Here is a 14,931-nt window from a genome sequence, read left to right on the forward strand (position 1 = left end):
ATGTTGATAGTTTTTATTACATGTTTGTCACTCTCCCTCTCTCTCAACCCTTTGCTCAGTTCATAAAACTCACCTCTTATTTTCTTGCTTTCCATCTTTTTTTTTTCTCTGTAGAGTGGACAACCAGGTACTTACACGTTGCGTCAGCTGTACGCCACGGTGGGTCAGGTGCAGTTTGTGCTGCCTCATATCTACCCATCGGTCCAGTATGAAGTGTATTCTCAGGAGCCCCAACTCACTGTGGAGCCTCTCTCAGGTCAGATTTTTGAATAAATCTGAGGTTGTGGTATTGGTTGCAATTTTCCAGCTTGTACATTGTGAAGTTAATTTCATGAAACACTAAAATGACACATTTTTACTCAACCACATTGATTTCTCTTGACAATTAGACATTCTAAAAATGTGTTATTATAAATCACTTGCAATGCTTACATTAGAAGCTGCGCTCGTAGATTTCTTTATTAAATAAACCAAAACATGACACACAAGCCCCGAAGCTTCTTCGGTTTACCAGAATAAGTTAGTTAAGCTCATGTACCAGCTCTTTCTTTTCTGTGAAAGCCTCAGTGGCTTGCGTTCTGTATTTTACATAATTATGCAGGGCTGAATCTCGATCAGCTGTCATTTAATTGTTTGTGATATCACTTGCAAAAGCTGTGAGGGTAAATAATGTGATATTTGATGCTTCTCTGATTTGTGACTACAGTTCCAACTTTCTGCATCATGCATGAATTTTAGTATTGGGGTAGTTCAGGAGGTATTTTACCTACTGATTAATACACAACCTACTGTCATTCTATTTAGCAATAGATTTAGATTTGAAAAATGTCTGGTTTTAATGACAGTGATAAATTGTGCTTCTACATATTACTGAGCACAGTGAATATTTATGAAATCAAGTTTCACCTGAGCTTGCATCAGACATTTATAATTATATATAAACAGTACAGCCTGGTGGTGTGGTTGTGCTCACTGTGGCTGTGTTTGTCTTTTCAGAGCCACTGTTGGCTGGGCTGCCTCAGATGGTGAAGTTCACTCTGTTGACGGGTCACTACGCTGTGAAGAAAGGAGATGCCTTGCAGCTCAGCAACACAGACACCATGCCCATCCTGCCCTCCGCCAGCTGCACCGCCCGCATCACTAACCCTGCTGCAGGTCGGTACACATTTTAAAGGCTTAAATTTAACCAATTGCATTGAAGTAAAGAGGATTCAAATATTTTAAGGGATTATCTTTGACACCTAAAATTAAATTTATCTTGCTAGTTTTTTTTAGTATAGTGTTTTGGGCTTTCCTGACAAGTCATCTCTCCGCTATCGTTCTTTCCCTATCTGAAGGCTTGGTTCTGCACGTGACCATGTGTAAAAACCATGTTCGAAATCTGGTTGTACACTGACATGGCAATAAAAATTTCTTCACCATAAATCTACCTTTCCCAGCTGTTTTTCTCTTAATCAAGCCATGCTTCTTATGTATATGTTTATAAAAACCTGACCACAACCAGGTATTTGCGTGCCTATTAATAGGGTTGCATGCATCCGATATTAGATATCGGCCCGATACTGACTCAAAAAGCTGGATTCAACTCAATAACGTGTGTACTACGCGATGCATCAGCAGTTTGCCATATCTGAAAAGCCAGTGTTGTGTCAAGTAGCACTGCAAAATATAACACATGTAGCTTATTAATTTTACACCAGTATGGGGACGGCACTCGCCATTGGCCGATACTGAAAGCCCTGGTATTGGTATCGGTATCAGGACTGAAAAAGTCGGAGCACCGCATGCATACTTACACAGTGACTTACAAATATACAGCTTTCATGTTCTCACGCCTACTTTTCTGTCCCTGTCCTGTGTTCAGAGTTGGTGGGTGAAAGCGTCCTGTCCATCCAGTCGTCTGAGAAAGTGACCAGCATCAGCTTGCCCCCCACCCCTCCATACCACACTCTGGAGTTCCAGCTGGAGGTTCTGTGTATCATCCCGTCTGGGTCCGACCGGCCCGCCAATGAGAGGCTGACCAACGGGGAGGTTCGCCACCGACCGCGCAGCTACAGTCACCCAGACACGCCCATGACCGCCGTCGACCAGAGGGTGAGGCCTTCTAAAAACATACACTTTTCAAAGAGTGAGAGTTGCAGCTTATGTGGAGGAAATACTGATGGAGGCATGTCCCATTTCTGTTGGCGCTGCTCAACTAGGATTTGTAGTTGAAAATGTAAATTGTACATTTTTAAAGCCGCGACATTAGTTGATTAGTCAGACAGAAAATGAATTGCTAATTATTTTAATAATCAGTTCATTGTTTAAGTAATTGTTCAAGCAAAAATGCAAAAAATGTGATTCTCGATTATAAGGATTAGGTTCTCGATTATAAGGATTTTACATTAGAGTAAATTGAATATTTTTGGGTTTGGAACTGTTGGTGGGACAAAACAAGACATTTGAAGAAGGGCTTTCGGGTATTGTTTTGTCACATGATACTTAAAGACCTTTGATAGTGAACTCTCACTGGTGTATGTCCACAGATGTCCATCGACTGTCCATGGTCGATCTACTCCACGCTGCTTGCCCTCACCTTCTACATCCCCTTCAAGACCAAACACTCACTGCTTTCTGCTGGTAGCAGGTGAGCCTCCGTTCTCATAGAAATTCCTATCACATAAAAAAAAAATCTCATTTACATTTAAAGTTAAATTTTGTGATCTCATCATAGTAAGAAAAATATGAAAGTGAAACTCAAAAATGACGCCACTGAAAGTCTTACCTAACCGTGTTCACAAGATGTGGCCATTTTGTTTTGTTGAACCAACTTTTTCATCCGTGGGAGCCTTTAGGAAATGTGCACATTTCCACATACAGTCCTCAAAATAAATAACCTTTAGTTACATTATTTAATATTAACCATTGCATTCCCCAACCCCCTAACTCCCTTATACATGTCTGACCTGCAACGTTTGACTTGACCCTACAGGAAGTACATCCAGGTGTGTGTGCAAAATGTGTCAGATGTGAACTTCACGCTGGCTGAAGTGAAGCTGACAGAGAAGCAGCATGCATCACTGGAGTTGCAGTCCCTCAACACTAAAACACAACAGGTGAGCTGAAATAAATAAATACAGAAACTCACTCGATTGCTTCCAGTATTTGAAAAAAAATGGTTTAGTGTTTGTAAAAATCATACATTTAATAATATTTATGGTTAATATGGGGAAATATTATTATATGATATTATATATTATTATTAGTATACATATGAAATAGCATCTTATTTCCCTTAGTTTCAGCCTTCCACCGAAAGGAAGCTGAGCCTGAAGATCAGGCTCTTGATTTACCAGTTGATCTACTGTATGTTGCAACTCTGGGTAGTTACAGAAATAAGGAATGTTTACAAGCAACCAAAGTGAGTTTTCCTTAGCAGAGGGAGAGGGTGAAGAGCTCGGCTAACCAGTGGGATCTTAAAGTGGCCAACTCATCAGGATGCCTCCAGAATTGACAAATACCAAGCAGAGTAAAAGTATCTAATCAGCCATACTCTTTACAATGTGATGGCAGTTCTATATCTACATTTTGTAAGAAACAGGAGGAAGGGGTTTTACAGTAGATCAATTGCTTCGGTTAAAGTTTGGGTATTTTTTATTTTTTTTTAAACAATCTGAAAACATTAATGTGGACGGAGCCACGTTTGTCATATAAACAGCATATTCAAATGATACACGAGTGAGGACACTGGCTCACAATATATGTCTATGTGTTTAAACCATTATTATATTTATGAATGGTATGTCTTTTGTGTGCATATATAGTTTGTGCAGTAAGCACAGCTTGTTCTGCTTGTGGGAGGTGCGGTGGAAGGACGACTGCCCTCCTGTCTCCAGTGTGTTTTCTCTGCCAACTTCTCTCCTCTCAAGCAAGACATCTCTGCCTTCAAACCCTTCCACTACCAGTTCCAGCTCGAGAGAGTCACTGTAAGTCCACTTCAACATTTATTTTGTTCCTTTGATAAATGAAGCTGCAATTGTGTTGTCAGCAGCTTAATCATATAGATCTTTTGATACATCTAGACAGGCAAATAAAACATCTCTTTAGCAAGGCACAGCTGTTCATGTTATGTTGTGCAGGAGAAACTGGTTAATGTTACAAATGGTATGATAAAGATAATGTATGAAAACATGCATATACTTATAATTGTGAGTTGTAGATTATCTAAGCACTCATACAACTTTAAGAGAGTTTCCCACCACTGTTTGATGTTGTCAGACATTGTACAGCGTGAGAGCTGAGATCTCACCTCCTGCTGGCGAGCAGCACTGCCGCTCTGGTCTCCTCTGTGGGCTGGAGGTGTGTATAACACGGCTGACTGAGCCTGCAGAGGGAGAGATGGGAGAGGACAGCAAGACCGACACCGATGGCCTCAAAACCACCAAACTCATGTATGAAGGTATGTCTGGAGAACGACTTATCATCCGAGTTTTTTCGAAAAAGACGGATAAACAAAATCTGAGATTAATTAATATTAATATATTAATAAAATAATTAAAAGCGGAGGGAATGGAGATTATAGTGGCACTGAAAAACAAAATATTAATTGGTCTTTTATCCAGGAAAATGTTAGTGTTTTGTGAATAAAAAGATTATCTGCAAAACATCACTTTAAGCTCTTGTAATTTGTGATACAGATGTAATGATTATTGTGTGAACCACATACTTTACCATTTTGAGACAAAAAAGCCTAAAAACCTGTTTAAACAAATTTTCCAATGAAGAAGCCCAACATTTGTAAGTTTAGCTTCGCCCACGTGTTTGATTTCTTTTGATAAGCCCTTAGTTCTTATTTCAGTCTTTCATTGTATCTGACATTTAATAGACTAAATATTTAGCAGTTAAATGAAAAACAATATTGATAGGCTATTGTTGTGTAGAATTGTGTCAAACTCTTGAACAGAATCAGTTCTCTGTGACCTCAGCTCATGTGTCAGTCTGTGTGCGTCCACAGTGGCTGACAGCAGCAGCAACTGGGCGGTGTGCGGGAAGAGCTCAGGGCTGGTCGTGATGCCTATGACGGCCGACGCCACCCACAAGGTGCAGATCGAGGTGATGCCTCTCTTTGCGGGACACCTGCCCTTCCCCAAGATCAAAGTGCTGAAGTACCTGCCTCACACCGCAGCTGTGGCCATTCAACCAGACCCTGGTGAGACCTGCAGCTTGTACTACGAAGGGAGTTCAACCTACTCAGAGTTAACTCGGGGTTATCAGGCAAACTCAGGGTTGACAAACTCTGACCGCCTACACTGGAGTTCAACGGTACTACGAAGGTGGATAAGATGTTGGTTAGTTGAGTCCGTGTTACCCGGTATTAACTTAATTGGAGTTGGTGCGCGTTCGCATAAAAGGGGCGTGTTCGGCCGTGCAGGCAGAGTTTTTTTCGCAACGGCGCATGCTCCGTATTTCTCCAGAGGAATGCACATTGGTAGTATCAGGAAATTATGAATGTAAAGACGCACGTTAACAGCTAAATCTAATATCGTGGCGGCCGACAAAGCCAGGGAGGCTTTTTGGCATCGCATTGCGTAAATTTGTAGCCTAATTATCTTCACAGTGTTGTTATTGTAGTTGAAATCTCTATGTATTTTATGGGCTCTTCCTGTGTAATATGATTAAGATGTAAAGGTACAACTGCACATAAGGTCCATTGTAATAGGAAAAAAGGAGCAAGCGGAGAGGGGTAATAATCCGAGACAGAATTTAATTTCCAAGATGAATCTACAAGTAAAAAACTTGAATATTCTCTGATATTATAGTCACACATTTATGAGAGAAACTTCACTTTGCAAGGCTGCAACATCACACACACGCCGTGTATTACGCATGCATTGGAAAGTTATATTAAACTTTGCAATTGGATTTAGCCTTGAGGAAATACTCCTGAGTTTAGCTCACAATCACTATCATGCACCTTAGAGACTTTGCCTTGGATTCGGCGTATTCAGAAGAAAACACCAGAGTGATTTTTTTTATGACATTAATTTCAGGGAATTTCCAATTTTTCTTCTTGTAAATTTCACACTTTTATCTAGGAATTTTTTTTTTCTCGGTTATTAACCCCGACCCTGGCTCCCTATTTTTTGGACACGTAAAATAATCTATCTAAATATGTGAAAACACTTAGGATAATTCAATTATAGACTACAGATGGGCTACATCTAAGAAACTATCCCATTAATTAATTAAGATTCCTCTCTAAACTCCCCTGAGGCTGCAGGGTTCGCTGTGTGAACGTTATGCTGTTGTCATTTCAACCGCAGTGGAACAAATCAGGAAGAAATCTAAACATATTTTATTAAGTGGTGTGTTATAATATCCTACTTCTCATTGTTAACACGGAGTACAGATGTGGTGTGTAGTCCATGTGCAGGGTAACCTCGTGATAATCACGAACAAAACCTGCGCGGAGCGGTTTAGAGATGCAGCGTAAATTGCCGTGGCAACAGACCTCGGGTAACACCTATCCACCTTAGTACGGGTTAACTGGGAAGTTACACCCGACGTAACAAAGTTACTCCCGAAGTTACCTGAATAAGCCAGTTACTCCGCTTCGTTAATGGCCAAATCTAGAAAGAGCCAGGATGTAAAACTAAAAATGAAAAACAACAGAATTATATTTTCATTATAGCAAATGGTTGATCATCTTAGTTTGTTTCTTGCCATCCTCAGACAGCTGTGTGGAGAACGACAGCCTGTCCCTGCTGGACAAGACGCTGGACGACCAGGGGGACACGGCGAGCATCCGCAGCCGGGGCAGCGTGCACTCTGTGGGCAGCGGCGACCAGCAGCAGAAGGGCTTGGCAATGCCGCGTCTGGAGCCCTTCTGCCCCGGACAGGTGTTCAACCACAGTCATACGCGGCAGGTCCTAGTGCTGCCCTCCACTGACGACCACATTATGGAGGTCAACGTTACATGACCCTGGTGGCGAGACCGCCTGCCCCCTTCTTAGAGAACTGAACCCAGGCCCTGGATGGACCCCGCTGAGCTTTTTCTCTGGGGCCGATCGGATTAATGAGTCCATGTCGTAGACCTCTGCAGGTTGCCGGTATAGACTCACCCCTAAGCATGAAACGTTCACATCACTGGAGACATTTCAGACTAGACGCAGTGAAGAGCCAATGACATCTGCTGATACAATTTAAATAAAAAAAATTTCTTTGCCATACTTTGTACATAGCTCACTGGATGGATTTATAGTTATAAATATATAAATATATATGGACTGATCAATCAGATCGGCGCCTGTCATGCTCCTTCGAACTGAAGAATCACAGTCCTGATTGTCCCATGATGCACCAAAGCCCTAGATGTGTGTAGGCCTCGATCAGCTACTCAAGTACTGTAACTATGACTGAGTGTGTCCAGCTGGACGTGCCTGTGCCTCTCAAGTAGTCCTCGTATTTACGTTTGAGACTTTTGCCTTGATGTTTAAATTGAAGTTGCTAAAATAAGCTGCTTGTTTTCATGAAAAATAATATATAAGAAAGTCAAAACCAGGCAGGTACTTTAATGCGTCTTTGGAGATATATCCATCCTGTAATGAGGTTTTGTTTCGATAAAGCACTGGAACATCTAAATAATGTTGCCCCCCGGTCCCCTGGTAATAAGTCCTTAGAGGTAACATATTGGAAATGTCCATTACTGTTCTATATTTTGAATCAGTTTAATCACAAGTTTACAGTAAAGACAATAGTGTTTGTGCCTGCAGGAAAGAAACATATTTGGTGATTATGGATATATCTATCAAAAATGCAGTGAGACAAAAAACAGTGACTTATTCCTTTTGACTCGAATCAAACATCAGCACAAAATTCTCAAATCTAGAACCATTGATGACCTGAGAGGCTCAGACTGAGTCTAGCTGTGTGTGTGTGTGTGTGTGTGTGTGTGTGTGGGTCTGTGTGTGAGGGTCTGTGTTTAGTGTCTGTACGAGCGTGTGAGATCAGGTGAGACTTTTAAATAAGGGTCAGCCAGCATCATGCATCATCTGTTGTCTGACCTATCAGTGGATTGTTCATCTACAGTGTGTGCATATTTATTCTGTGCGTGTGTGTGTGTGTGTGTCGCCAAATCCGTGTCCAAGCTATGCACGCGTACCATTAGGTGTTGAATAGATGAAGGAAATAAGTCATTTATTGGATTTATTTATTCATTTATTTGAAAGGATGAATGTCAGCTGCCCCCCCCCCCCCCCCTTCTTTATTCCCCCCGGCTCGCACATACAGTGTAATTACAGCCTCCTGCTCTTCTTTGACCACTGTACATAGTAATCTGTACATAATGATTCAAATCAAAATCATCTTTGATTGCCAGCTATATTAAAAAATCATTGGAACTGACTGATGAATGGTGTTTATAACAGCATGTTAGCTGGAAGATGAGCATTAATCTGCTGCTATAATGAGCAAGGCATTTTAAGTTACCTGACGCACTAATTACAACTGGAATAGTGTGGTGTGGCTCAGTCCCAGACACTTTTTCTTTAGTTTTCCATTTACAGAGCCAGGGCAGTGTACAAACACAGGAGGAGATATGTGCTGTATTTGACAAAAAGACGTGTATTGCATTAGAATTGTATACCCCATCTTGGACAGGGGTTTTAAACTGTTGGCCATAGAGTGTAACTGCAAATTTGTGTGGCATAAGTAGGAGTCGGGCAAAAAAAAAAATCAGCTTAGAGGTTTGGGAACACTGACTTGCCAACAATGAGCTTGATACTAAAATCTGTTGCTTCCAACACTGGGGTGAGGACCCTCCAAGCAGTCTCAAGATTACAAGATATGTAGAATTACATTAAGGAAGTACCTAAAATGGACAGTAGATGGTGTAAAAAAGTCACTGCTGGAGCAGACCTGCTCAGTTTAGCCCTTTTTCTGTTTTTCAGTTTGGTTTGTGTATCCACAGCTACAATCTCCTCATCTTACATGGGTGTACTGTATACACCAGGTAGACGAGTTGTGGCACATTACTACTGTGCATGTATCCTACATAAAGTGTAGTAATTTCTGAGCAGTGTTTGTGCAGTGAGTGGTGAAACAAATTCATTTAGATAGCTTCTGCGTAAAACGCAGGTGAAAAAGAGGAGAAACTTGGGACAGACCTTCTGGTGTACTTATGTGGTCCTAATGATGTTTGTTTCGCCTGACTTTAGACAGTTGTCTTATCTTACAGCGAGGTCTTTAGATTATACTTAGTAACCACGAATATATATAATATATATATATATAGCGCCTATCTGATCTCAGGGCCTATGTGTTCCTGCCCCCTCACCTTATCTCCGGCCTGATTGCCTGCTTCTCATTAACATAATTATGCAGCTGCACACCGGGAGGTTTCACAGGTTAAAAGAAACGTCGGGAGCAACGTTACAGGTGAGGAACCGGCAGAGCTGAGCTCAATAAAACGATGCAAGACTTGAGTCCTCTGCTGCTTTTAGTGGTGTGTTCCCTCGGTGTTGTGTGTGCTCTCTCCCATGTGGAGGAGATGAAGAGCCGGGAGCGACTCTTCCTCAGCTCCCTGGGGCTCTCCGGGCGACATCGAGCCGCAGGGAGCCACCAGTCCCGGCGCCACGTCCCCTCCGCGCTCTGGAGGATGTTCCGGAGGTCAGAGAACATCCAGGCCCAGGAGAGCGACCCCTGCACGGTGTCAGAGTACGGAGTCCGCGGCAACATCATCCGATACGTGCAAGACCAAGGTAGGCAGAGAGAGGCATCATATTGTATGGTAGTGTAAAATGTTGATGGTGTAAAAACCCAATATGCTCATAAACCCAGCAACTAGACAAGTCCTGTGAAATTGAGTTGCTTCTGCATGACCTCAACACACAGATGGTAACCATAGACTGCATATAAAATGATGGTAACACATCAAATGTGAATTCTGATTTTTTTTTTTTTTTTTAAATCAATTACAGTTACTCAATCAAATCTGGTTGTGCAATCCCCAGTGTATTACTTTCCCTGATTAACAGTACAAGTTACTCAAATTAAAATTATAGCCTACTTAAGATGCTGTTTTTTTTTTTTGTTTTTGTTTTTTTGCACGATTCATCTTTAAATGATAAATGTAATTAATGTATTTAGCTAAAACCAGACTTAAACATCACCTAAAATGTTGTTTCCTATTCCACATAAATAAATAAAAATCTAGTACATCAAACATATTCAACTTTGGTTGAATAGTAGTATGTGTGAAACTGCACTAGCACCAACCGCTTTAAGAACTGTTGACAACCCTGGTACATCTGGTTGCATACTATAGTGTGAAGAAGTAAAGTGGATAGAAAATAGTAAATTTATTTGAGGAGTTTTGGACAGACTTCATCATTCTCATGTAGCCTACCACAAATATTCCTTTCCATTTGGCCAATAACATTCAAAGGTTTTGGGACTAGCACAAGTGGCACATTTTCAAATCAATTTAAATAAACAAATGTTTTAACTGTTAAAAAAAATTTAACCTGCCTTATTGTGTGCTGTGGTTCTGTACTGTGCTTTTCTGCAAAGCTGGGCACATCCTTGTTCATAAAAAAGCAAGTTCAGCCAAGATTTGCACACAGGTATGAGAGAAAGAGAACACACTTTTAGGCTATTTATTGATCAAAGTGTTATTCACTGACATGGCAGAGCAAATAATAACAGCACATCAGTGTAATTTATTCTTGTCAGAATTTCTTTTAAAACAGCAAATGTGCTCATGGCTAAAAATGCAGTGAGTTCAACCACTGTGTGTTTGAGAGAGAAGTAATTGGTCATGACAAATTATTCTCCTCCCTGATTTAGATTATCATGCTTCCCGTCTCCACTTAAATAAAAAAAAAAACAAAAAAAACAGATGAACCCCTGCCAAACGTTAATGTCCCAGTTAAAATTCTCCTCTCCCTGCTGGTGTGTTGCAGGCAGGCTGGTGTCTGGCTGGAGCAGCAGCTGTCAGGCCTGTCTGGAGAAGCAGCTTTTCTTCAACATGTCCGTCCTGCAGCCTGTGGAGCTGCTGTCTCTGGCTCAGCTGGAAATCAAGTTCCACTGGAAGCCCTTCAGCTCTGCAGACCTCCTGCAGGGCCCCCGGGCCCTCAGCGTGTCTCTGTATAAAGTGATTAGAGCCACGCTGAGGGGAGCCAATCCCCACGCCAACCGCAGACTCCTGCTGTCCCAGTCAGTCCAGCTGCAGCCTGAGCCCACCTCCATCACCATGGACCTCACCTCGCTGTCGGAGAGCTGGCGCAAACCGGGACGCAACTATGGTTTACTTTTAGAGCTGCTACCTCTTAGCACAGGTCCAGAAGACCTTCTTCCTTTTCACCCTGGGAACTCCTTACCACTGGAATTAACCTTCACCCTGCCACTGATCCAGGCCTCACTGGTGGCCGTGTCCCTCAACCCCCACCAGTGTCGCTCCAGACAGCGAAGAAGCGCCGTCCACCTCCCGGTGACACCCAGCAGAGTGTGCAAGGCCCGCCGCCTCTACATTGACTTCAGAGATGTGGGCTGGCAGGACTGGATCATCGCCCCACTGGGCTACATGGCCAACTACTGCCACGGCGAGTGCCCGTTCCCGCTCAGCGAGAGTCTGAACGGCACCAACCACGCCATCCTGCAGACCCTGGTGCACTCCCTGGACCCACACGGCACGCCACAACCCGGCTGCGTCCCCATCCGCCTCTCTCCAATCTCCATGCTCTACTACGACAACAACGACAACGTGGTGCTGCGACATTACCAGGACATGGTGGTGAATGAGTGCGGGTGTCGGTGAGGTTGGTGGACCTTTCTGATTGGCCCTTGGCTTTCAAAAACCCAGTGTCCTTTTTTTATTTTTTTTTTAAAGCAGCTATGCCCAAAGTTGAGTCATACTTTCTTAATGTGACTTCATGATGTTTGATTTGTCAGTTCAGGTTTTCATACTGTTCTTTGCAATCAATGATTTTAAAGAATTTAAAATATGTTTTTGTTTGTTCTCACAGAAATGTAGACCTCTTTTAATATGAAGGCTGATGTTAATAAATATTGCTGTAAAGCCACACTTTAAGACTGGATTTAAAGTTCTCTTCAGTCACTTATTTTGGTGGAGTTCTCTTTACTGATGCTTGGTGGAAAAGAATCCAGTGTGGGTTTTATTTATTTATTTATTTTTTTTTCTTTCAACAGTACATGTAAACTACACAGTAATTTCTACTGAAGCACGACTGTGCTCTGAGCAGCAATCCAGTGAGTGAGGAAGAAGGTCTGCCTGGCGTCCACACAAAAACCATAAAAACAAACAACAATTTAAAATCACACAGTATCAGTAAAACAAGAAAAGGCAAAGTAACCCAAATATGAGGATAAGACAATAAGTAAAATGACTCTACATATGGGGGGGGGGGGGGAATAGACTGTAGTAGCTTGCAATGAAAGTGTCATAAATGGCAACAAAAAAGGGGGAGGGGGGAAATCAAAGTTTCCAAAACAAAAGTAACTCAACTCACATCTGAGAGTCATCGATTTTATTTTTTGTTTGTTGTAACGCTTTTAAAATAAAATCTACATTTTGATCTAATGTCATAGTTTTTCCCTCTCCTAAACAGGAGCAGCGGTCAGAGCCATTTATTTATATATTTTTTTTAGCTGTCCTAGAAAACTACAGAGGGCTGGTGCTGTAAAACTAACTGTATCACTAATGAAATATTGTGGTGAAGCAAGACACTGGTTCATGAAAGGTTTCACAGCGTATGCTCACAACTTTTGTCAAACATGCTCAATCTGCCTAACGAACAACATAGAGGATTACAGGTTCCTTTAGCAGCACATCCACCACCAGATAAACCATTTGATCACCTGATGAGGGAGATTTTTAGCTAAAGGAAAAAAGTAGTGTTTCCCAACTAGATTTAGGTTTTTCCAACTTCAAAACAAGACCAGTGGAGAAGGAATAGGACACTAAAAGCTAAGCTAGCTAAGTGAGACCATGAACCAAAGCATTGCCGGTGGTGTTGACGTACATGAGAACGAAGGCAAGAACCAGGTAAGGTTTGAGCCCATTTGAGATTCTTTTTGGGCGCCCTCTACAAACAGGGATAGAGGCAGTGAGCAGAGTACCCCCTGAAACATGTCACTGTGAAAATGACATGTTGAAGTATTGCCAGACTTTGTCCTCTGTTCTTGCCCGTCTACATCAGAAGGTTAGAGGCCTTGCCCTCTTCAGCAGCACAACACTATGAAACTCTAATCATGTTCTGTGTTTTTTGTCACTAAGATTGCCTACCATCCAATGAGATTATATTTAAATTTTTCCCCAAACAAAATGTAGAGACTAAAAACTAACTGAAATGTTGCAGTTCTATCAGACCTCTATCCAGAACCATGATACATACAGGTGCTGGTCATATAATTAGAATATCATCAAAAAGTTGATTTATTTCAGTAATTCCATTCAAAAAGTGAAACTTGTATAATGTAAACATTCATTCCACACAGACTGATATATTTCAAGTGTTAAGTGTCCTTTTAATTTTGATGATTATAACTGACAACTAATGAAAATCCCAAATTTGGTATCTCAGAAAATTAGAATATTAAGACCAATACAAAAAAATGATTTTTAGAAATGTTGGCCAACTGAAAAGTATGAGCATGTACAGCACTCAATACTTAGTTGGGGCTCCTTCTGCCTGAATTAATGCAGCAATGCAGCGTGGCATGGAGTCGATCAGTCTGTGGCACTGCTCAGGTGTTATGAGAGCCCAGGTTGCTCTGATAGTGGCATTCAGCTCTTCTGCATTGTTGGGTCTGGTGTATCGCATCTTCCTCTTCACAATACCCCATAGATTTTCTATAGGGTTGAGGTCAGGCGAGTTTGCTGGCCAATTAGGAACAGGGATACCATGGTCCTTAAACCAGGTACTGGTAGCTTTGGCACTGTGTGCAGGTGCCAAGTCCTGTTGGAAAATGAAATATGCATCTCCATAAAGTTGGTCAGCAGCTGGAAGCATGAAGTTTAGTTTATTTGTTTATAATATCGTGGACAGTCCCTTTTGATAAAAAGAGCAGCTTTAGCCTCTACGGATAATTTCCAACTGTTGTCCCCGGCCAGTTGTCAATAGACATACATCCTATAAAATAGATTACAATTATATTTACAACAAAACTAAGCAGAAGAAAGTAGACATACTAAACGTGTGACACACAATTGAGACAAACATAAAAAAAAAACAAGTGCTCTAAAACTTCCTGGTAGACGGCTGCATTGACCTTGGACCTCAAAAAACACAGTGGACCAACACCAGCAGATGACATGGCACCCCAAACCATCACTGACTGTGGAAACCTTGCACTGGACTTCAAGCAACGTGGATTCTGTGCCTCTCCTGTCTTCCTCCAGACTCTGGGACCTTGATTTCCAAAGGAAATGCAAAATTTACTTTCATCAGAGAACATAACTTTGGACCACTCAGCAGCAGTCCAGTCCTTTTCGTCTTTAGCCCAGGCGAGACGCTTCTGACGCTGTGTCTTGTTCAAGAGTGGCTTGACACAAGGAATGCGACAGCTGAAACCCATGTCTTGCAGATGTCTGTGCGTGGTGGTTCTTGAAGCACTGACTCCAGCTGCAGTCCACTCTTTGTGAATCTCCCCCACATTTTTGAATGGGTTTTGTTTCACAATCCTCTCCAGGGTGCGGTTATCTCTATTGCTTGTACACTTTTTTCTACCACATCTTTTCCTTCCCTTCGCCTCTCTATTAATGTGCTTGGACACAGAGCTCTGTGAACAGCCAGCCTCTTTAGCAATGACCTTTTGTGTCTTGCCCTCCTTGTGCAAGGAGTCAATGGTCGTCCTTTGGACAGCTGTCAAGTCAGCAGTCTTCCCCATGATTGTGTAGCCTACAGAACTAGACTGAGAGACCATTTAAAG

General features: G+C 41.9%; 1 protein-coding gene and 1 pseudogene across 1 annotated transcript; both read left to right on the forward strand.

Annotated features, from left to right (window-relative positions):
• The first annotated feature begins 114 nt into the window (after positions 1-114).
• LOC119884987 lies at positions 115-7,211 on the forward strand (annotated as a pseudogene).
• A 2,163-nt stretch (positions 7,212-9,374) lies between these two features.
• Positions 9,375-12,077, forward strand: LOC119884986 (protein DVR-1-like). Its single transcript, XM_038695247.1, has 2 exons — positions 9,375-9,740; positions 10,944-12,077. Exons 1-2 carry the CDS (start codon positions 9,452-9,454, stop codon positions 11,795-11,797), a joined length of 1,143 nt encoding a protein of 380 aa, XP_038551175.1. The 5' UTR covers positions 9,375-9,451; the 3' UTR covers positions 11,798-12,077.
• Positions 12,078-14,931: the final 2,854 nt, after the last annotated feature.

This window comes from Micropterus salmoides, unplaced genomic scaffold (assembly GCF_014851395.1).
Source record: "Micropterus salmoides isolate LMB-PRFRI ecotype aquatic unplaced genomic scaffold, ASM1485139v1 Ms_hic_scaffold_3822, whole genome shotgun sequence".
NCBI lineage: Eukaryota > Metazoa > Chordata > Actinopteri > Centrarchiformes > Centrarchidae > Micropterus > Micropterus salmoides.

What these genes read in the sequence shown, in the direction of transcription:
- LOC119884986 (XM_038695247.1), top strand. Translation starts at nt 9,452, where the DNA reads ATGCAAGACTTGAGTCCTCTGCTGCTTTTAGTGGTGTGTTCCCTCGGT. An exon ending in CCGATACGTGCAAGACCAAG is followed by an intron (nt 9,741 to 10,943) that starts GTAGGCAGAGAG and finishes GGTGTGTTGCAG; the next exon opens with GCAGGCTGGTGTCTGGCTGG.